The sequence below is a fragment of the Symphodus melops genome (assembly GCF_947650265.1).
Source record: "Symphodus melops genome assembly, chromosome: 22".
Classification (NCBI taxonomy): domain Eukaryota; kingdom Metazoa; phylum Chordata; class Actinopteri; order Labriformes; family Labridae; genus Symphodus; species Symphodus melops.
In genome coordinates this window covers 1,239,880-1,259,840 of record NC_136712.1, presented here as the reverse complement: position 1 = coordinate 1,259,840, position 19,961 = coordinate 1,239,880, and the positions used below count along the sequence as shown (strand labels likewise).

Sequence of the window (19,961 nt, the reverse complement as noted above, 5' to 3'; positions counted from 1 at the left end):
AAATAAACAGCTTTAAAATGGGTGAATAAAAGTGCCAAAAATATTAACATTTTTCATATGCTATGTATTTTGGATATTTTACATCATCTTACACCAAAGTTAAATATGCAGTCATTACAGAAGATGTGCTCTGATTGGTTTGTTTGTTTGCATGTTTTATTTTTTGGTTTTAAATGTTTGAAAAAAATTATTATTTTTAAAATAGTTTTAATTTCCGACAGCACCTGAAGGCCTCGCAGCAGTCACGTGAGGATCACGCGCAGTACAGCGGAAATGCAGCACAGCACAACAGCTGGTTAAAACAGAAGCAGAATGGTGAGTTCTACTTTATTGTTTTATTTTTTATTTTTAATGTTTTCAATTTAATATCATGGTTTTTATTTATCCGTCACGACCCCATGACCCGAACACTGTGTTCAGCCTGTTAGCAGTTAGCAGTTAGCCTCTTAGCTCATGTTGTTGTTTTTAGACCACGGCGGCTCTCACGGCGGGTCTGGACCGGATTCCGGATCAGCTCGGGTACCTGGTGATCAGCGAGGACGGGGTTCTGGCTGTGAGTAATTCTGAACCCGTTCAACCTTAATGCGAAAGTTAATATCCACTTCAGTTCATTCAGGGTCATATTACTCTTTATTCCATATATTAAAAACCTCCTTGAAGGTTTGTAAATACTATAAATGTTATTTATGCTGATGTTTTTTTTTTCTGGTCCAAACGACTTTTCAGAAATATCCAAACATTCAGTGTCAGAGTCTTATCTGTCAGAACAGGAGATGACCTTTGACCTCTGACCTCTGTGTGCCCTCCTCAGTCTGCAGGTGAGCTGGAGAACGATGAAAACACGGCCGGCGTTATGATGCAGATGGTGAGAACGGCCAGTCGATTCAGGTTACCTGGATCAGCTGATCCTCCTTTCAAGCGCATGTCAGGTAACACACGCACGCACACACACACACACACACACGCACACACACACACACCTTAAGGTGACCCTCACACCTGTTCTCACCTGCTCATTCTCAGTGATCCTGGAGGACTTCGTCTACACTGTGACCGTTTCAGGTCAGAAAGTGTTCGTGGTCAAAAGACAGAACAACCAGCAGGAACCAATCAGTGTTTAGAGACGGACGGACAGGAAGTGAGAGGACGACCGACTGATCTCAAGGGTCAGAGGTCACCTGTTTGAGCAGGACGTCTGATGTGTTTGTAACTTCAGCTGTTTGAGTGAATGTTTTTTATGTTTGATTTCATGTTTAACCTGAAAATAAAGATTTAAAAATTATCGTTTGATTCGACCGACTCGTGTCTTTTTATTTTAAAGGTTTTTCAGAACAGCTCAGTCGATAAATAGTCCCGTTTGAATCTGAACCTTCACTTGCCACAGCTTTTGTTTGTGAGTTGCCAAGTGTGAGGACGTGATGAGAATCGGCACCTTCAAAGTACGAGGCCGCGGTTTCTCCGCCGCTAATCTGTCGGGATTTCTCCTTCCAGGTGGGGAGTGTCATTACTCAGAGTGGGTTTGTTAACCGTCATCACGATCTGAAGACTGTTCCCTCAGTTGAACTTTATTTCTCCTCAGTCTCTTATTTAAGTAAAAACAGAACCTCTGCCTGCTTGGGTTTGATTGGTTCATCTTCAGGGCTCAGCAGCCAATAGGCAGAGTGGATATCTCCTCAGGACGCCACCTGCTGGTTTGTTTAATCCACATGATTATCTTTATTTTCTTTTATTCATAAATTCCTGTTCTGATTTATTTCTGACACTTTGATCCCGTCGTCGAGGAAACAAACAAACGGCTGAGAAGAAAAAAAAAACCCTTTATTGCATCGTCGTTATTTCAGAATCTTCTTCTGCACATCGTTGAGGAATGACGAGGCCTTCAGGTACGGAATGAGCCATAACACCACCAGGTAACTGTGACCTGTCTTTGACCCCGCCCCCCTGCCCACAGGTGAACTGTCACCTGTAGTTAACTCCGCCCTCAATCACAGCTTTAATGTAACCTGTCTGAAGCCCCGCCTTCCCACCTGGTCAACTTGGAGTCATGTGATTCAGTGAGTTTAAACATGCGGAGTAAAACAAAAAAAAACCCCAAAAAAAGGAACAACAGAAGAAGAGCATGATGGGAAATCAAGGTGAGCTCAGAGTCCATGACATCACTTCCTCTAAGACACATTTATAATTTAAAAAAGAAAAACAAGATCAGTCCTTTAAAACTCCTCCTCGTCTTCATCATTTGTGGTAAATGCAGTCGATGACATCACACAGCTGCTTCCTGTCAGGTGATCTAACGTTTGGACAGCTCATTAGACAACCAATCAAGACCCTCGTATAGACCCGTCCCCTGAGTCGCACAGGTCGCCTGAACGTACCACTGAGAGAGAGAGAGATGTGCGGCGTTAGACACGTTTCTAAAGGTGAGTTCTGTGTATCTGTGTGTAGTTGTGTGTATCTGTGTGTAGTTGTGTGTATCTGTGTGTATCTGTGTGTAGTTGTGTGTATCTGTGTGTATCTGTGTGTAGTTGTGTGTATCTGTGCGTCACTTACAGTCCTGTTGCGGAGGCTCTGCAGTCCCAGTTTGTCCGTCAGTTCGCTGGCCGCCATCGCGTTGGGAAGGTCCTGTTTGTTAGCAAAGACCAGGATGACGGCGTCCTTCAGCTCGTCCTCCTGGAGCTGTGGACAGACGAGGGGGACGTCACTGAGCTACAGTCATGTGACAGATAAAACGTCATAGATGAAGGGAGTGTTTTTTTTCTTCTTACCATCTTAGCGAGCTCCTCAGCCGACTCTGTGACTCTCTCTCTGTCGTTACTGTCGACCACGAAGATCAGACCCTGAACACAACACACACACACACACCTTTACATTAGAGCCAAATGTGTACGTGTGTATTTCCTTACCTGTGTACATATTTACCTGAGTGTGTGTTTACCTGTGTGTTTTGGAAGTAATGTCTCCACAGAGGTCGGATCTTGTCCTGACCTCCGACGTCCCACACCGTGAAACAGATGTTCTTATACTCCACCGTCTCCACATTAAACCCTGAAACAAACAAACAAACAAACAAAAACATGAAAAAAAAAAAAAAAGGTAGTTGAATGAAACGATGTTTAGCGGACATGTAAAGCAGCAGCGCTTTCTCGTTCTCACACATCCTGGTTTCCTGTGTGTATCTGCTGACCTTCTGTCACCAATCAGCTGCTCTTAATTCTTACTCAGGTGTGTCACATTTAAGAACAGTCACCATGGTGACAGTCCGACTGATGTGTCACTCCGTAAACTGACAAGAGATCCTGTGTAGCTGCTCCACTTTATGACAACACAAAAAACCCAGTTATTTTTGGCTCAGAGTGAGACCTCCTCTATGAGTAGAGGATCTCACTTTGATCAAGGTGTAAATCAACTGATCTTTGCAGCTACACGTGTCTCTGTGGAGATTATTGATCATGTTTTATTGATCATTATTATGATATGTGATTACCGATGGTCGGGATGGTGGTGACGATCTCTCCGAGCTTCAGTTTGTACAGGATGGTTGTTTTTCCAGCTGCGTCCAAACCCACTAAAACAAGCAGATAAGGAAGACAATAAAACAGTTTAAACATCAAACCAATTTAAGACTATTACTTATTTAAACCTTTAAACACGCGGATACATGACGCTGATAACTGTGTCTGAACCAGTTTCCGTCAGCCCCTGTGGCTAGCCAGGTTAGCATCTATTTGATCCATGTTGTTATATTTTGGGGTCATTTCAGTTCAACCAGCTTGAGCTTTAAAGATGAAGATGTTTGTCATACATTCATCCGAACATTAGTAGAAGAGAGGAATTACGGGGTTCTTCCTCCCGCCCGTCTAGCCTCCGAGCTAGTTAGCCTAGCCTAGCCTAGCTCACCCATCAGTATCCTCATCTGCTTCTTCCCGAACAGCTTGGTGAACATGTTGGAGATCGTCAGACCCATCTTTAAGCTCCTCGGTGGCGGGACGATGAACGACCTGATGCGTGGGGGAGAAAAGTCGACCGGTGTGTCCGGTAGGTCCACTGGGGGGGGGGGGGAGAAGATTTCTGCTTGATGCCGCAAGAGAGAGACGGAAACGGGCGGAGAGGGCGCAGCTCCTCCTCGGTGCCACGTCCAGGCCAACGCGGAACAAATGACGTCACTGCTCTGAAAAAAAAAAATTTGAGAATGCTGCGTTCATGTTGAGGCAGAAATGCGGTAAATTTATCGATCGAACATAATTCATCTGTTTAATCAGAGACTAATGAAAGAGAATAATTTCCATTATAACACTAAATAAATAAAAATGAAAATAAATATTTTATATAAATATGTAATCTTAATTTCCTGTCTGTGGTGCTAATTCTGAACCAGCACCATATAGTGAAACTCGCTATATGTCGCTGTCCTTAACTAATTAATTAATTCAACCCAAGTAATTGTTTATGAAAAACATATATAAGTATCTGAAAAGTTTCATGATAGTTTGTAACTGTATTAATTAATAAAAGTATTTTTTTTATCCAGACAAATAGTTGCATGATTTCATAAAAATAAAAATAAACGTCGGTCATCTTGTGTTTTCCTGATAACCTTGAACTCAGCATCAGATTCCCGCCTCCTTCTCCTCCTTCAGTTCCGGTTTGGACCAACATGGCGGCCGTTCGCCGACAGTGTACAGCTCGTCGGTATGTATTTAGTAAATGTACATGTTTTTATCTCATTAAATTACTTACACCGTGGTGGTTTTGTGTTACCTGTTAAGTGAATAAACACCTGCAGTCGATCTTTTGTCTGCTGGAGGCTGTTTGACTTGGTAAGAACCGTTCAAAACCGGAAACAATGAAATCAGCTGTTAACGCGATAAACTTTTATCTTCCACATTTTTTTTAAAACTTCGTTTGATGAAACTTTATCTCAGTCAAAGTTAAGATGTCTTTAACTTTAAAACGAGACAGCTGATAAGCTCTGGAAATATATTTTAAAAAATAAGATAATTTCAAAACAATACATCTCTCACGACGTTTGGGTCGAGCAAACCCACGAAACAAAATAGAAAGTATATTTAAAAATATATACATATATGCAAACAATAATAAAATGCACATTAGAAAAGGATATTTACAAGTTTTGTAATCATTCCTTGCATCTTGACTTTTATTTTGAAAGATCATGAAATAAAAAATCTTACAAATTTACTTACTGAGGTCTGTTTGTTTGGGATTTATACGTTTAATTTACAGAAGGTTAAATGCCTGATTTAACTACTTTCTGTGACTGTTGACAGCCCTAAAAATGTCTTTCAAACAAATTCAGGACAAGGCGAAGCGCCATAAAACAGATCTCACGCTGACCTGGATCACATAGCTTCCTGTCTGTCTATCGGGCCTCTCTGTGCACAAACTAAAAAATAATTATTTTATTTAATTGGGGACTCACTGTCACTGGCTTACGATTCCTGATGTTTGTTTCTGTTTCAGTAAACCAACAAACCCAGTCCCAGTCCAGTTCTTGTCATGATCAGCAGGTGATCCAGACCCTGACGGACCATCATAGCCATGGAGAAGTTCGGGATGAGTTTTGGGGGCGGTCCAGGCAGAAAGGAGCTGCTGGACACCATCGAGTCTCAGAAGAAGCAGCTGGTACAGTACCAGACCCGGTTTAAAGATGTGGTCCGGGCATACAAGAGTCTCATGAAGGAGAAGGAGGCGCTAGAGGCCAGTGTGAAGGTCCTGTCTGTGACCCAGGAGCTGGACCTGAATCAGCAGGATACCGCCCCCTCTGACCTCCCAGAGGACAGCTGCTCCCTGCACAGCGAGGACAGCCTGGACACGGCGGCGTCCATAGACACAGCAGCGTCTGTGGACACGCCCAGCGAGACCGCCAGAGGGGACCAGAGCGAGGAGGACCAGGGAGAACCAACCAGGAAGTCAAGCTCAGCGGTACATTTGTTAAAGTCTGTTTTAGTTTACAGACTTAAAAACATCCATCTATAAATTAATAAACAAACTACAACTGTGACCTCTAGACTTCAACTGTGACCTCTAAACTTCAGCTGTGACCTCTAAACTTCAGCTGTGACCTGAAATCTTCTCTCTTGTTTCTCTGATGTCTCCTCCTGCAGTGGCTGAGATCCGACCATGATGCCGGCAGTTCAGATGGTAGCAGCGTGGGGGCGGAGCTGCAACAGGCGGCGCCCCCTCCCAGCATGGAAGCAGACCGCCGAGTCATCCGGTTAAAGGGCCAACTGAGCACGCTCACCGGCGCCCTGGCTACAGTGACGCAGGAGAAGTCTCGGATGGAGGCGAATTTCCAGGCGGACAAGCGTCAGCTGAAGCAAGAGATGGAGGATCTGCGGGAGCGCCTGGCCACCATGACGACTCAGCAGGAGGCGGAGCTACAAGGCCTGCAGCAGCAGCTGGCGGAGAGCCGCGCTCGTGTCATCACGCAGCAGCACGAGAGGGAGCAAGAGCAGGGAGACCACGTCCAGCAGCTCCGAGAGCTGCAGAGACTCCTGCAGCAGGAGAGAGACCAGAGACAGGACGCAGAGCTCCGCCTACAGGACGCCAACTCCACCATCTTCCTCAACTCGCAGGCCGTGGACCGGGGGGCGGAGTCTCAGGCTCTCTTGAGCCAGGTGAGGGCCGAGAGAGACGAGCTGAAGAGGAGGCTGCAGGTCGCAGAGGAGAACCAGAAGAAACCAGATCCCAGAGTGGAAGAACTGCAGAGAGACCTGACGGCGCTGAAAAACCACGTTCAGGAACAGATCCACCTGGAGACCAGGAAGGTAAACCCAGACCATAACCCACGTAGACCAGGACACCTGAAAACCAGGGGACTGAGTCCACACACACACACACTCTGCCTGGCTCTAACGTCATTGTTTCCTCTTTGTGCGCCTGCAGGTCAACGATTCAGAGGAGCGTGCTCATGAGCGCGCTCAGTCCGCAGAGGCTCGCGTCGCCGGTCTGGAGGAGCGAGTCTCCGAGCTGTCCGAGCTTCTCGGCTCCTGTGAGAAGACTCGGCAGAGAGACCAGCAGACGGCTCAGAGGCTCCGGGAGCGCATCCTGCAGCTCGACATGGAGAACAAAACGCTGGCCATGGCGGCGTCCAGCAGGATGAGCGGCGAGCTGTGCATGGACGAGTCCCAGCTGGACGTGGTCGCTCTGAAGGAAAAGATGGAGAAGCTGAAGAAGCTGTTGCTACTGGCGACTCAGAAGAACCCGGACCACGACATCCAGAACCTGGCAGAGACGGACTCTGAGCTAAGCAGAGAGAAAGGCTCCGCCCACTTCTACCAGCAGGAGCTGCGTCAGCTCCGAGACGAGTTTGAGCGCTACAAGCTGCGAGCGCAGGTCGTTTTGAAGAACAAGAACGTCAAAGATGGCTGCCAGGCCAAGGAGCTGGAGGAGGTGCGGGACCAGCTGAGCGAGGTGAAGGAGAAGTACATCAACCTGCGCATCCAGAGCGACGAGGCCGAGGCCGCACACCGCCGCCAGCTGGACGAGCTGCAGCAGCAGGCCGCCGCGCTGCAGCAGACTCACCGACAGGAAGTGGAGCGAGTGGAAGCGCTGCACCGCGACGACCTGCTGCGGCTGGAGGCGGAGCTTCACAAGCAGAGAGAGAGGACCATGGCGCTGCTGGACGAGAAGGACCGGGAGCTGGAGCAGCTGCGAGCTCTCACCTTCAGCTACACCAACAACGCCGCCAAAACCGCCGAGGAGGAGCACGAGTCCGGCCCCGAGAGCGAGGGCGAGCTCATCAGCCAGGCCCTGCGGCGGGCGGCGAACACCGAGCCTACACTGCTGCTGTACGCCGAGCAGCTGGCGAGGAAGGAGGTGGAGGTGGGCGGGCTGCGGCGGCAGAAACACCGGTTGGAGGAGGATCTCCACCAGCTGCAGGCGAAGATCATCGCTAACGGAGAGCGCCACGAGGAGGAAGTGGCCGAGCTGCGAGGACGGCTGGACAAGCTGAACCGAGACCAGAGCCGAGAGGGCGCCAACATGGAGTACCTGAAGAACGTCATCTACAAGTTCCTGACGCTGCAGGACGCCAGCGGGAAGCAGCAGACGCTCACCGCCATCCTGACCATCCTTCACTTCAGCCCGCAGGAGAAACTCAGCGTGATGAGGCTGCAGGGCGCCACCTGGTGGACACCTGGCAAGAGGAAATAAAAACAATACGAGGAGCGTGGCCTCTCACTGTGTGTAAATATTTAAATTACGTCTGACAAACTCTCGTATGTATATTTTTGATTCCCTCGCTAAGATTAAAATATTTTTCCTGCTTCAACAGTTTGAGTCTTCGTGATGATTTAAAGTTCACGACAGCTCAGGTGAAGGTCACCTGAGGTCAGGTGAGGTCACCTGAGGTCAGGTGAGGTCACCTGAGGTCAGGTGAGGTCACCTGAGGTCAGGTGAGGTCACCTGAGGTAGATAGGTTAAAATAGATTAAATCCGACACACACGGCTCAAAGTGGCAGAATTCAGGTTTTACTTTTGAAAGAAAAACAAATTATTTACAGTTTGAAAATAAACAAAAACATTATTATTAGTGTTACATTCACTGACTTCAGTCTGTGTGGGAGAAAACAGTGATAGAAAAATACCAGTCATCTGTAGATTCAAAAAAAAAAAGAAAAGAAAAATGGAACTTAATATATTCTGACAAAGACGCTCCGAGAACAGACGTCGTAACATTTGAATCCTCCGTCCCTTTTTTTTTTTTTTTTTTTAGATGTAACATCGAGAGTCAACCCAACGTCGACTTCAGAGCAGAAACTTAACGATACTGTAACGTTCTGCTTCAGAACAACAAACAGACTCAAACCTCACATTTCGTCCCGTTCACTTCATCGGTCTCGATTTTAAATTATTATTTTTTACTAATTTATCACAAATTCATTTTCATTCAACCTGTCAGAATGTTTCCTAACCACAGGCATCATGATGTCCACTTCACACTGCTGTGTGTTTATTGTGCGTTGAGGACGGTCTGCAGGTCTTCGGGCATCGTCTGGATGGTCGAGTGAATGAAGTCGTCGAGTTTTTCCAGAACGCCGTCTCTCACCTGCAGCTGCTGCCGCCGAGCCTTCACCTGAAAAATCACATTTACAGTCAAACTAAGAAACGAGTAAACAACTTTTCTTTTTTGTGTTCCTGGAAAAACAAACCAGTTTCTCTCTGAGCTTCAGGATCAAATCCACGATCTCCACCTCCGACTTCTCTTTGGTCCAGCCCAGCAGGTCCTGAAAGACCCAGGTACAGGTGAGCGTACAGGTGTGTGCACCGGGGGAATGGATTCAGGTATTTTATTTGACAACGGGTAAATGACTCACGGCTTCACAGATGACCTCCAGGTGGAGACTCTCCAGTTTCTGAGTCATCTCTTTGTGTCGTTGGCGAAACCATCCGTCGAAGTTCGGAGACCTGAAGAACTTCCTGTAAAGATTTAAAAAGACAAAATAATGAATAAAAAGTGACCTTCCTGCACGTTTGAACTATGAACACCTCCGTGACTCACCTGTAAAGTCCCATCCAATCACCTTTGAGCATCGAGGTGAGCTGAGGCCCCGTGTGCTCCAAAGTCGATATGAACTCGTCTTGACTGAAGGGTCGCACCTGAGGAGGAGTCTGAACGTACACACAGCAACTCTGTCAACCACGTGACATTTCCAGCCAATCGTATCAAAGTGAGATCATCACACTTCCTGTTTACCTTCCAAGCTGTCACAGATCTCTGCAGAGGCATCAAGCTCGCCATGTACCGCTCCTGACAGACAAAACACAGGGATTAAACTCAACCTGCTCCTGACAGACGAAACACAGGGATTGCAGAAATGTGATTGGCTCACCAGTGGGATGATGAAGCTTTGTGTGAGCTCTAACAGGTGTCTCCTGATGATGGCGCTCTGAACCTCAGATGGTCTCTTTCTCTGGATGCCCTACACACACACACACACACACACACACACAGGTGAGTGTTACTGTGTGAGGCGTTCAGGCGTATTCATAGCTGCGTGTTTTTCTCACCTTCAGGAGTCTCTTGATCAGGATTTTGTCTTTATGCAGAAACGACCTGAACGACGTGAACACACCTGCACAGGAAGTACACAGTTACCAAAATAAAAGCGCTTTTTTTTTTGTGAAGACAGCCAAAGAAGAAAGTGAGACATGTGACCTGGTTTGGTGTCGAGTGTTTTCAGTTTGGACAGTTTCTTCACCTTCACCTGTTTGGGTAAGTCACCTGGAGGGATCACAGATTTAAACTTTGATCTGTTTGTAGACAGGAAGTGACACGTTTTGTAAAAATAAAAATAAAAAAATGTTCCCGTTACCCGCCATCTTGATTTCTCCGATCCGCAGGACGTGAGGCCAGCTCTGAAACGTCTTTATGAAGAACGGGTTAGTGACGCCCAGAACCACGTTAGGCCTGCACACAGGTGACAGACAGGTGAGCTCAGACGGACAGGTGACAGGATAAAGGTCAAAGGTCACCATCAGGTGAGCTCAGGTGCGTCGGGTACTCACGGGGCCTGCGTGCGCGTGGTGTACTCTCTGAACTCGCTGTCGTGAATCGTAAAATACGGACGAAAGTCGCAGCAGAACTTCAGAGGGCTGATGGCGCTGTGAGAGGGGGGGGACACCGTTACCGCGGCAACGACATGAACACTGCTCTGTGATTGGCTGCCAAACAACAACAAGTATCCAGAGAGGGCTCATCGCTCAGGTGTGCGGCGCCATCTCAGGGTCAGTCCTGATTGGCTGTTTTCTCACCTGATGAGAGCCAGCACCGTTTCCGAGGAGACGGTGGGAGACGGCGCCATGACGACCAGCGGTTCGCCCAGCAACACAAGCTCCCAGAGCATCTGCAGGTGGACCAGAACCGGCTGGAAACACCTGAGAGGTCAAAGGTCAACTGCTGAACAAACAAATGAATAAATAATAAAAGGACATAAATAAACGACGGACGCACTTGAAAAGGTCGAGTTCGTGGATGGTCGGCAGCAGAGTCGGAGCAGGTAGGAGGTCCTGAGGAGAAGAAGGAAAACTTTATTGATCGTTCGTGTTCGTGTTTTAAATAAAGACTCACTTCCTGTTGCTCACCTGAAGAGCGACCGCTCTCACTGGACTTCCTGGTTTGTCTGATTTAGAAGGAATCCGCACCTGGAAAATAAAACACACAAACGAATAAAATATGTGTTCTTATATGTTATTAATCCACGAGGCCACGCCCCCTGCGCTCACCTGTAAGACCACGCCCATCACAGGCAGGTTGAGGGTCATTCCAGGTACGGGTGAAGGCCATTGGTCGATTTCGTGGCACACTGTGAAGACGGGTGACACTGTTCAGTGATGTCACAGAGAGAACGTTTCGGTCCTACGACCTTCAGGTAACTATGACATCATCACCTGTTTCCAGACAGGGCTCGAGCTTCTCGAAGAACTCAGGTGCGACGAGCTGCAGCAGCGAGTGGAACAGGTGAGTGTACGGCAACCTGGACACCAACACCAGAGACTGAAAGAGAAGTCACATGATCAGCTGTCACGCCACGTGACCTCACAGCGGTCTGTTAAAGGTGTCGCAGGTGTGGACAGGTGTCTGACCTTTTGAAAATATCCTCTCTTCACGGAAACATCCTTCACCTGTCGGAAATAAACGAAGCCGAAGAAATGCGACGCCTCCGTCTGCGGCGAGAAACGAGAACAGGTGAATCAGTAAATCTAATAAATACGAACTAACCGATAATCGATGACACGCTGATAATCGATCCGTTCGTCTTGAAGCTGATTGGCTCTTCTTACCTGCAGGGTGACCGGAGCGTCTCGGTTGTACACGTCCTCTCTGGTCCACGCCGCTCGCCGTCCCACAGACTGGCGTAGCCTGAAGCTGAACTGAGTGTCCCCGAGGCCTCCTGGGAAATGAAGTAAAAACACGGTGACCTCTGACCTCTGACAGTGAGCACAGCCCCCGTGTTCAGCGTCATCTGAGTTTACCTGAGTAGGAGTCGGGGAAGGACAGGTAGCAGATGCTCGTTTTCTGTCGACGAATCCCAAAAAAAAAAAAGAAAGAAAGAAAGAAATCGATTAAATCTGCCGTCGACAAACTGATCCGATTTGTGCGCTGGAGGAGAACGTGTTGATCTTTACCTCTTTCTCCGTGAGCTTCACATCCTGAGGATACACCAACTGAAACGACACCGAACACAAAAAGCAAAAGTTAAATATATAGTTAATATATATGTTTTGTCTGTCAGGTGGGACCTGGGTTTTGTCTGTCAGGTGGGACCTGGGTTGTATGAGTCAGGTGGGACCTGGGTTTTGTCTGTCAGGTGGGACCTGGGTTTATATATATGGAACATTTACAAACAGCTTCAGAGTCAGGCTCGGTTCTGTTAGTGGAGGGGAGGACTGGACGGGGAGGACGGAGGTGGGACAGTGCAGCAGGACTGGATCAAGCTCTGATGGAGGAGATGGGGGGGCGACTTTAAGTCCTTTGAGCTGGAGGATGGATGACAGTCTTTGATGGCTCTTTCTCTGGAGTGTCAGGTATTTTAAACTGTCAACTTGTGATTATGTTTTCTTTAAAAAGGAAAATATAAATTAAACAAGTTCAAATGTTCAGATCAATATTCATATTTCAAATAATTGAGAAAAAAAAAAAGAAGTCTTTTTAAACAAGGTTTGGTTCACCTGCCCCCCCCCCCCCCCTGCATGATAAATCAGTGCACATCAGTGACAAACAGATCATCACCGACAATAACCCTGATGACAACGATGCTAACTATGCTAAGCTAACCGTACCTCTATGGCTTGTCCGAGCTCCAGGTCGAAGGTAACGACGCACACACACTCCAGCCAGCGGGAGAAGCGAGCCCACGGACACCGGCTGCTGTCCCCCGCATCCTCACAGCGGGGAGACCCGGAGCCGTCAAACGGGTTCATCACGACCGGATCAGACATCCATTAGTAGTCCCCCTCTCTTGTCCTCCATCACAGTGAACGTTACCGACGACACCGAGACACCGGAGAGTCGGGCGGCGCTTTGGCGACCCCTGCTGGAGGAGAGCGTCATTACACACGAGTTTATTTCTGCTTTATTATTGTTTTTTAATAAAATATTAATTGTGCTCTCAATATGAGACAGGAAATGAACACAGAGCCTGGTTACAAACACTTTACAATACATAGAATATTGATTAAACATAATTAATAAATGAATCATCAAAAATATATATTTTTTGATGATTAGATTCACGTAAAGATTCATAACTTTCCTTCAATTATTTAAAAAATATATAATTTTAACTTTGTGGACAAAGCTTGCCCTGCTGCATGCCGAGTGATTTATTTTGAAAAGGTGACCCGGATGTGTGCGGAGCATGTTCAGTTAGCTATACCCGGTTGGTTGGTCGGTCGGTTCATCCAGTCAGCTGTTGTTAACTGAACGTTCATCATGTCTTCTGAGCCGTGCTCCTTCTCCTCGTTCGCCAGGTGCGTCACCAAACACCTGAACCTGTCGCTGCGCGTGGACTTCGACAGACGCGTCATCGGCGGGAAGGTGGCGCTGACGGTGGAGGCTCTGCAGGACCGGTTCTCCTCTCTGGTAACGTTTAACTCCTTTTAGCATTGGGAGCTAACGAACTGGGGTTTTATGAATTCCGTGAAGGCGTCGTGACATTCCGACTGTGAGGTGTTTCACTTTATTTAGTTTATCTACGTGTGTGTGTGTGTGTGTGTGTGTGTGTGTGTGTGTGTGTGTGTGTGTGTGTGTGTGTGTGTGTGTGTGTGTGTGTGTGTGTGTGTGTGTGTGTAAGAGAACCGGTAACTGGACCTGAGTTGTTATTACACTGTCGGATCAGGTTTTCAAACGATAACAAATCTTGGAAAGATTTTAGCCGATTGATCGTTGTTTTTTTTCCTCCCCAATACTCAAGAACCTCACATCGAGCCCTGAGATGACACTGAGGATGATCAAATAAATGAAGCACATATATTTAGTTTTCATTCACATCTTTAATTTTGAGAAGTGTAAAAGTGGACGACGAGCGATTCGGAGAGTTTGGTTGCTATGGCAACAAAGGATAAGAAGCATAGTGGAGTTAAAGCAGAGGATTTGTGTGTTCTAATGGAGGCTGGACGGTCTGAGCTGTGTGAACCCTGGACTTCGACTGGAAGGCTGGTTTGTAATAATATCAGGGTTATATTACCTGGACTTTGAGGTGAGGCTGATGTGTCAGTCCAGGTGTGCTGATTCAGCAGGTTAGAACAATCCACTTCATATTTTTAAGCTCAAAGTTATTATTATTTTTTTTTTCAAAGCCTACTGCGTCTTAATAATGCCGCTGGGTTATGACCTTAATTTCTCAAAATAAATCAAAAAGACCACTGGAGGAAATTAAATGCAGGATTTATCACCATCTTTACCAACACAAGACAAACCCATTCAATTCTGTTCCCCTTTAACGTGCAAAAGAAATGTCCAAGTCCGTGGAAACCGCTCCGAAAGGAAAAAAAAAAATCCTCCACCAAAAAAGAAAAAGGAAACAGAAAATGTCCATTGGTTGGCACTCACCGGTCTGGCAGCCTACTTCCTGTCTTACCCTGGAAGATACAGGTGTCTTTTTGCGTCATGCGGTTCCTCCAAAACCCAAGTTCCAAAAAAAATCCTGTCCAGAAGGAGACGCCGCACCTTCCAAAAAAGTTAATCCATAATCCTCAACCGGAAAAAAAACCTCCCTCTCTCTCCTGCCACACAGTCCGAACCACCGCTTAAAAATCCCCCACAAACATTTCCCCCTCTCCCTTTGTTCACCTGGGCCCCGCCCCCCTACACACCTGAGTATCCCTGGCTAATTAGGTCACCTATCCAGGCTTCAGGCAGGGAGATAAAAAACACACACACACACACACACACACACACACACACACACACACACACACACACACACACACACACACACACACACACACACACACACACACACACACACACACACACACACACACACACACACACAGTCAGAATCTCATTTAGAAAATGGTGGTTTTCTCTGCTGCAGACTTTGGACAGCAGAGACCTGAAGGTCGTCTCCGTGAGCGCTAATGGACAGGAGGCCAAATTCACCATGGGCCCCAAACACAGCTTCAAGGGGACGCCGCTGGAGATCACGCTGCCCTTTGACCTCTCCAGGTGAGCCCTCGTCCTCCGCCCTCAGGTCAGCTCTTTGTTAGTAAACATAATGAACTAATGTGTGTGTGTGTGTGTGTTGTGGACCAATCAGAGGGCAGCATGTGATCGTGGAGGTGACCTATGAGACGTCTCCATCTGCGACGGCGCTTCAGTGGCTCTCACCTGAGCAGACGGCCGGGAAGAAACAGCCGTACCTGTTCAGCCAGTGTCAGGTGAACACACACACACGCACACACACACACACACACACACACACACACACACACACACACACACACACACACACACACACACACACACACACACACACACACACACACACACACACACACACGCACACGCGCGCACACACACACACACACACGCACACGCGCGCACACACACGCACACACACACACACACACACACACACACACACACACACACACACACACACACACACACACACACACACACACACACACACACGTTTGTGTAATGTAAATGTTGTAAAAGTTGTTTCTTAACGTTTCACTCTTCCTCTTCTCTTCTTCCTCTTTTATCGTTTTCTTCTGACTGTTCTGTTTTTTTTTTTTCTAACGGGGTTCTAGCTTCCTCTTACATCACTTCCTCTTACATCACTTCCTCTGCGATGTCTGTAAACATGTCAGTTCAGTTCACATGTCGGAGTTATGAATTAGAACGCATTAACATGTAATGATACTTCTGTAAAGTTCATGGACGTGACCTTGGAGGTGACCTTGTCCCTGGGTTTTGTCTGACAGGCTCATCACTGCAGGAGTATGGTCCCCTGTCAGGACAGTCCATCTGTCAAACACACCTACTATGCACAGGTAACACACCTACTACGCACAGGTAACACACACACACACACACACACACTTTTTTTTGTAGGTTTTGTCTGTCAGGTGGGACCTGGGTTTTGTCTGTCAGGTGGGACCTGGGTTTTATGAGTCAGGTGTGACCTGGGTTTTGTCTGTCAGGTGTGACCTGGGTTTTGTCTGTCAGGTGTGACCTGGGTTTTGTCTGTCAGGTGTGACCTGGGTTTTATGAGTCAGGTGTGACCTGGGTTTTGTCTGTCAGGTGTGACCTGGGTTTTGTCTGTCAGGTGTGACCTGGGTTTTATGAGTCAGGTGTGACCTGGGTTTTGTCTGTCAGGTGGGACCTGGGTTTTGTCTGTCAGGTGTGACCTGGGTTTTGTCTGTCAGAGTGACCTGGGTTTTGTCTGTCAGGTGTCCGTTCCCAAGGAGCTGGTTGCCGTGATGAGCGCGATGAGAGACGGACAGGAAGTGGATCCTCAGGATAACAGCCGTATCGTGTACAGGTTCAGACAGCCGGTCAGTCCTCTCTTCTTCTTCTTCTCTTTTGTTAAAATGTAGTCAGTAAAGGGGGCGGAGTTATAGTTTTTGGAGGTTTTTTTGTCATCAAATGTCCCTCTGACCTTTGACCTCAGGTGCCCATGCCTTCTTACCTGATTGCCATCGTGGTGGGAGCTCTGGAGAGCAGGTAACACTCTCTCACCTGTGAACGACCTCATGGCGTCACCTGCACAGGTTTAACACTGTTCTGTTCTCTGATTGGTCCACAGAGAGATCGGGCCTCGCTCCAGAGTGTGGTCAGAGAAAGAGTACGTGGATAAAGCTGCGTTTGAGTTCTCCGAGGTGAACGCACACGCACGCACACACACACACACACCTGGATGAAAGTACTATGTTGTAGTATACTTGATAGTGAGTGTGTGTGTGTGTGTGTGTGTGTGTGTGTGTGTGTGTGTGTGTGTGTGTTTCAGACTGAGACCATGTTGAAGACGGCTGAGGGTCTGGCAGGTCCGTATGTTTGGGGTCAGTACGACATCCTGGTACTTCCTCCATCGTTCCCGTACGGAGGCATGGAGAACCCCTGTCTCACCTTCGCCACGCCGACACTGCTGGTACACACACACACACACACACACACACACACACACACACACACGGCGTTAACGGGTTAGTCGTGATGCGTTTAAGGTCACTCCATATCCACGTTACCTTTGAGCTGTTTGACGTCGGAAGTTCCTTCTTTTTTTTCTCGGCGCTTCACTTCATGTCGTAAACCTTCGGCCGACCACAACTTCTTTATTTTCTTTCAAAATAAGAACAGGTTTGTTTCCAAACAGGAAGTAAGTAACCGTAGCTTCAAACGGTGCGAGGCGATACTTCAGGTTACGGCGTCGCCATCGTGTGTTCAAGTCGTAATAAACCGGAGAATTTCGATTTGAATGTAATCGTTTCAAAGTTCATTTACAAATAAATGTTTGGATTAACCGTTCTGTGTTTTTTTCTTCTTCGGCAGGCTGGAGACAAATCTCTGTCCAATGTGAGTGAAACGTCCCCGTCACCTGCTCGCCATCTCGCATGTCCATCCACACGCGTGTGTGTTTACGTGCTGACGTTTCTGTTTCTCTCTTCCTGTCAGGTGATCGCTCATGAGATCTCTCACAGCTGGACGGGAAACCTGGTGACCAATAAGACGTGGGAACACTTCTGGTAAACACTCGAATCCTGAATCTGCCAACAGAATTAAGACGGCTTTAAAAGCAGATCAGACAGGTGAGGTGTGTTTCTTCTTCTTCTTGTGTTTCTGCTGCGCAGGTTGAACGAGGGTCACACGGTGTACCTGGAGCGGATGATTGGCAGGTCTATGGAGAGCGAGCAGTTCAGACAGTTCAAAGCCATGGGAGGCTGGAAGGAGCTGCAGGACTCGGTGAGGACTCGGAGCATGTCGTGATGATCCGTTTGTTTGTTCTTCTTCTTCTTCTGGTGTTTTTTTTTTTTTTACACCTGTCTGTGACATCACTCAGGTAAACACCTTTGGAGCCAACAACCCGCTGACCAACCTGGTCCCCAGCCTGGAGGACGTCGACCCCGACGACGCCTTCTCCTCCGTGCCGTACGAGAAAGGCTTCGCTCTGCTGTATCACCTGGAGGAGCTGATGGGGGGGCCAGGTGTGTGACATCACAACGTTTATTCACACCTGTGTGACATCACAACAGGAAGTGTCTCACCTGCATGCGTTTGTCTCTCAGAGGTGTTCATGGGCTTCGTGAAGTCGTACATCCAGATGTTCGCTTACAGCAGCGTCACCTCAGAGGAGTGGAAGAACTACCTGTTCACCTACTTCAAAGACAAGGTGAGACCTGGTCTGGAACACCTGTCCGTGCAGGTCTGGAGACGTTCTGGTTTGGTCCTGGTCCTGGTCTGGAGGATCAGGTGTTTTCTGAACTTGAAGGTGTCTTTGGTGTTTGTGTCTCTCAGGTGGACGTCCTGAACAAGGTGGACTGGAACGCCTGGATGTTCACTCCTGGGATGCCTCCGGTCAAACCTCAGTGAGTCGCTTGTAAACGATGCAATCTCTTGAGGCTCCGCCCCCTTTATGAGCACGCACAGAGAGCAGAAGTTGCCTTGCGGTTTTGAGTGAATAAAAAACAGTCTTTGTGTTTCAGGTATGACACCTCGCTGGCTGACGCCTGCATCGCTCTGAGCCAGAGGTGGATCAAGGTAAGACCTGGACCTCACATGGACCTGCTTCTACTTATCAGGGTTTAACCAAGTCCTCTTCGCCCCTCCAGGCTAAAGACCAGGACCTGAGCGGCTTCAAACAATCCGACCTGAAGAGCCTGTCCACCCACCAGGTGGTGGAGTTCCTGTCCCTCCTGATCCAAGAGGTAACTCAGTCAGACAGCCAATCAGAGTCCAGCTCACTCCGGGGTCTGGGTACCCTTTAAAACACCTGTGGGGGTTTTTCTTTCTCAGGATCCTCTTCCTCTGACTCACGTGATGAAGATGCAAGACGTTTATGATTTAAACTCCTTTATGAACTCAGAGATACGCTACAGGTGAGTCAACGTTTAAGCCCCTCCCCCTTTAGCCCTGCCTCTCCCTCTGATTGGCTGCCGTCCCTGCAGGTGGCTGAGGCTGTGTGTCCGGTCCAAGTGGGAGGAGGCAGTTCCCATGGCGTTGAAGATGGCCACGGATCAGGGCCGGATGAAGTTCACTCGACCGCTCTTCAAGTGAGTGTCGCTCGCCACCCCGACACCCCGACACACGTGTGCGGTCGTTTGTCGTGTGTGTGTTCTCAGAGTTGTGTGTCTTGTGTGTTTTTATTTTCAGGGAGGTGTTTAACTTTGATAAGTTTCACGACGAAGCTCTGCGAGTGTTTGCGGCTCACAGAGCCGAGATGCACCCGGTCACCGCGGGACTCGTCGCCAAAGACCTGAAGGTGGACGCCAGCTCGAGCACCAGCCTGTAACCATGGAAACGACATTATTTCCACAGAACAAAAAAAATAAATAAAAAAACAGTATGTTTCATGGAAACCAGGAAAACGGTGACAGTTATTCCACAAGCAGTGACGGCTGGTTGTGTTTTTTACTTTGTAAACATTTCCTCAGGGGAAAAAAAATTCATAAATAAAAATCTGTCTGACAGAAAAAAAACAAAACTGTTTTTTCTTCTTCTGTGTTTGAAGCTCCTGATGTTTGTTTATGCTGTTTCCCCTGTAATGCAGCAACACAACGACACATCGCTGCACGCCAAACTTCAAACTTAAAAAAAAAAAAGAGTGAATCGTGACGTGAAAAGAGAGACAGAGAGACACCACAGAATCCCAGGTGCAGACTTGAGGTGTGAATATTTTATTAAAGATAAAAAGGCTGTTTATCTTACACTCATTATTATTAATCAGCTGATCAGTCACATGACTCTTTGAACACACCTGTCGATCAGCTGATCA

At 47.6% G+C, this 19,961-nt stretch overlaps 5 protein-coding genes across 8 annotated transcripts; 3 read left to right on the top strand and 2 right to left on the bottom strand.

Annotated features, from left to right (window-relative positions):
• The first annotated feature begins 205 nt into the window (after positions 1–205).
• lamtor4 (late endosomal/lysosomal adaptor, MAPK and MTOR activator 4) lies at positions 206–1,290 on the top strand. The gene is made up of 4 exons (XM_079334921.1): positions 206–315; positions 470–553; positions 812–929; positions 1,024–1,290. The coding sequence occupies exons 1-4, from the start codon at positions 313–315 to the stop codon at positions 1,119–1,121; spliced, it is 303 nt and encodes a 100-aa protein (XP_079191047.1). The 5' UTR covers positions 206–312; the 3' UTR covers positions 1,122–1,290.
• Positions 1,291–1,797: 507 nt separating this feature from the next.
• Positions 1,798–4,165, bottom strand: LOC306817742 (ADP-ribosylation factor 4). The gene is made up of 6 exons (XM_079334866.1): positions 3,895–4,165; positions 3,482–3,562; positions 2,933–3,042; positions 2,763–2,834; positions 2,548–2,673; positions 1,798–2,374 (listed from the first exon to the last, which is right to left on the bottom strand). The coding sequence occupies exons 1-6, from the start codon at positions 3,959–3,961 to the stop codon at positions 2,288–2,290; spliced, it is 543 nt and encodes a 180-aa protein (XP_079190992.1). The 5' UTR covers positions 3,962–4,165; the 3' UTR covers positions 1,798–2,287.
• Positions 4,166–4,385: 220 nt separating this feature from the next.
• gcc1 (GRIP and coiled-coil domain containing 1) lies at positions 4,386–8,290 on the top strand. The gene is made up of 4 exons (XM_079334856.1): positions 4,386–4,686; positions 5,479–5,940; positions 6,123–6,785; positions 6,904–8,290. The coding sequence occupies exons 2-4, from the start codon at positions 5,557–5,559 to the stop codon at positions 8,170–8,172; spliced, it is 2,316 nt and encodes a 771-aa protein (XP_079190982.1). The 5' UTR covers positions 4,386–4,686; positions 5,479–5,556; the 3' UTR covers positions 8,173–8,290.
• Positions 8,291–8,474: 184 nt separating this feature from the next.
• On the bottom strand, positions 8,475–14,680 carry dennd6b (DENN/MADD domain containing 6B). 3 transcript variants are annotated; one of them, XM_079334859.1, is made up of 21 exons: positions 14,573–14,680; positions 12,802–13,055; positions 12,148–12,186; positions 11,995–12,037; positions 11,803–11,912; positions 11,605–11,685; positions 11,410–11,515; positions 11,245–11,324; positions 11,104–11,163; positions 10,973–11,028; positions 10,774–10,896; positions 10,528–10,623; positions 10,335–10,429; positions 10,178–10,243; positions 10,030–10,094; positions 9,852–9,941; positions 9,716–9,769; positions 9,521–9,630; positions 9,336–9,438; positions 9,171–9,245; positions 8,475–9,094 (listed from the first exon to the last, which is right to left on the bottom strand). In XM_079334859.1, exons 2-21 carry the CDS (start codon positions 12,958–12,960, stop codon positions 8,972–8,974), a joined length of 1,734 nt encoding a protein of 577 aa, XP_079190985.1. In that variant the 5' UTR covers positions 12,961–13,055; positions 14,573–14,680; the 3' UTR covers positions 8,475–8,971. The 3 variants fall into 3 exon arrangements, with proteins under 3 accessions (XP_079190985.1, XP_079190986.1, XP_079190987.1); XM_079334860.1 differs by having other exon boundaries at positions 12,802–13,052; XM_079334861.1 differs by lacking the exon at positions 14,573–14,680 and adding an exon at positions 14,208–14,228 and having other exon boundaries at positions 12,802–13,052.
• lta4h (leukotriene A4 hydrolase) lies at positions 13,366–19,654 on the top strand. 2 transcript variants are annotated; one of them, XM_079334857.1, is made up of 19 exons: positions 13,366–13,603; positions 15,060–15,190; positions 15,282–15,402; positions 15,955–16,023; positions 16,423–16,527; positions 16,644–16,696; positions 16,779–16,851; positions 16,980–17,120; positions 17,522–17,545; positions 17,645–17,715; positions 17,821–17,932; positions 18,030–18,174; positions 18,256–18,359; positions 18,485–18,555; positions 18,673–18,727; positions 18,799–18,894; positions 18,983–19,065; positions 19,135–19,239; positions 19,340–19,654. In XM_079334857.1, the coding sequence occupies exons 1-19, from the start codon at positions 13,454–13,456 to the stop codon at positions 19,476–19,478; spliced, it is 1,848 nt and encodes a 615-aa protein (XP_079190983.1). In that variant the 5' UTR covers positions 13,366–13,453; the 3' UTR covers positions 19,479–19,654. The 2 variants fall into 2 exon arrangements, with proteins under 2 accessions (XP_079190983.1, XP_079190984.1); XM_079334858.1 differs by lacking the exons at positions 13,366–13,603; positions 15,060–15,190; positions 15,282–15,402; positions 15,955–16,023 and adding an exon at positions 16,032–16,045.
• Positions 19,655–19,961: the final 307 nt, after the last annotated feature.

Bases quoted from the DNA above. Each gene is read 5' to 3' on its own strand.
- gcc1 (XM_079334856.1), top strand. From the start codon at position 5,557: ATGGAGAAGTTCGGGATGAGTTTTGGGGGCGGTCCAGGCAGAAAGGAG. The intron at 5,941-6,122 runs GTACATTTGTTA...CTCCTCCTGCAG, and splicing joins CCAGGAAGTCAAGCTCAGCG to TGGCTGAGATCCGACCATGA. The intron at 6,786-6,903 runs GTAAACCCAGAC...GTGCGCCTGCAG, and splicing joins TCCACCTGGAGACCAGGAAG to GTCAACGATTCAGAGGAGCG.
- LOC306817742 (XM_079334866.1), bottom strand. From the start codon at position 3,961: ATGGGTCTGACGATCTCCAACATGTTCACCAAGCTGTTCGGGAAGAAG. The intron at 3,043-3,481 runs GTAATCACATAT...TGTTTGTTTCAG, and splicing joins CACCACCATCCCGACCATCG to GGTTTAATGTGGAGACGGTG. The intron at 2,674-2,762 runs GTAAGAAGAAAA...GTCTGTCCACAG, and splicing joins CTGAGGAGCTCGCTAAGATG to CTCCAGGAGGACGAGCTGAA.
- lta4h (XM_079334857.1), top strand. From the start codon at position 13,454: ATGTCTTCTGAGCCGTGCTCCTTCTCCTCGTTCGCCAGGTGCGTCACC. The intron at 17,716-17,820 runs GTAAACACTCGA...TCTGCTGCGCAG, and splicing joins AAGACGTGGGAACACTTCTG to GTTGAACGAGGGTCACACGG. The intron at 18,360-18,484 runs GTGAGACCTGGT...TGTGTCTCTCAG, and splicing joins TCACCTACTTCAAAGACAAG to GTGGACGTCCTGAACAAGGT.
- lamtor4 (XM_079334921.1), top strand. The intron at 554-811 runs GTGAGTAATTCT...TGCCCTCCTCAG, and splicing joins GCGAGGACGGGGTTCTGGCT to TCTGCAGGTGAGCTGGAGAA. The intron at 930-1,023 runs GTAACACACGCA...GCTCATTCTCAG, and splicing joins TCCTTTCAAGCGCATGTCAG to TGATCCTGGAGGACTTCGTC.
- dennd6b (XM_079334859.1), bottom strand. From the start codon at position 12,960: ATGTCTGATCCGGTCGTGATGAACCCGTTTGACGGCTCCGGGTCTCCC. The intron at 10,244-10,334 runs GTAACGGGAACA...TGATCCCTCCAG, and splicing joins CGGAGAAATCAAGATGGCGG to GTGACTTACCCAAACAGGTG. The intron at 9,095-9,170 runs GTTTGTTTTTCC...GTGATTTTTCAG, and splicing joins TGAAGCTCAGAGAGAAACTG to GTGAAGGCTCGGCGGCAGCA.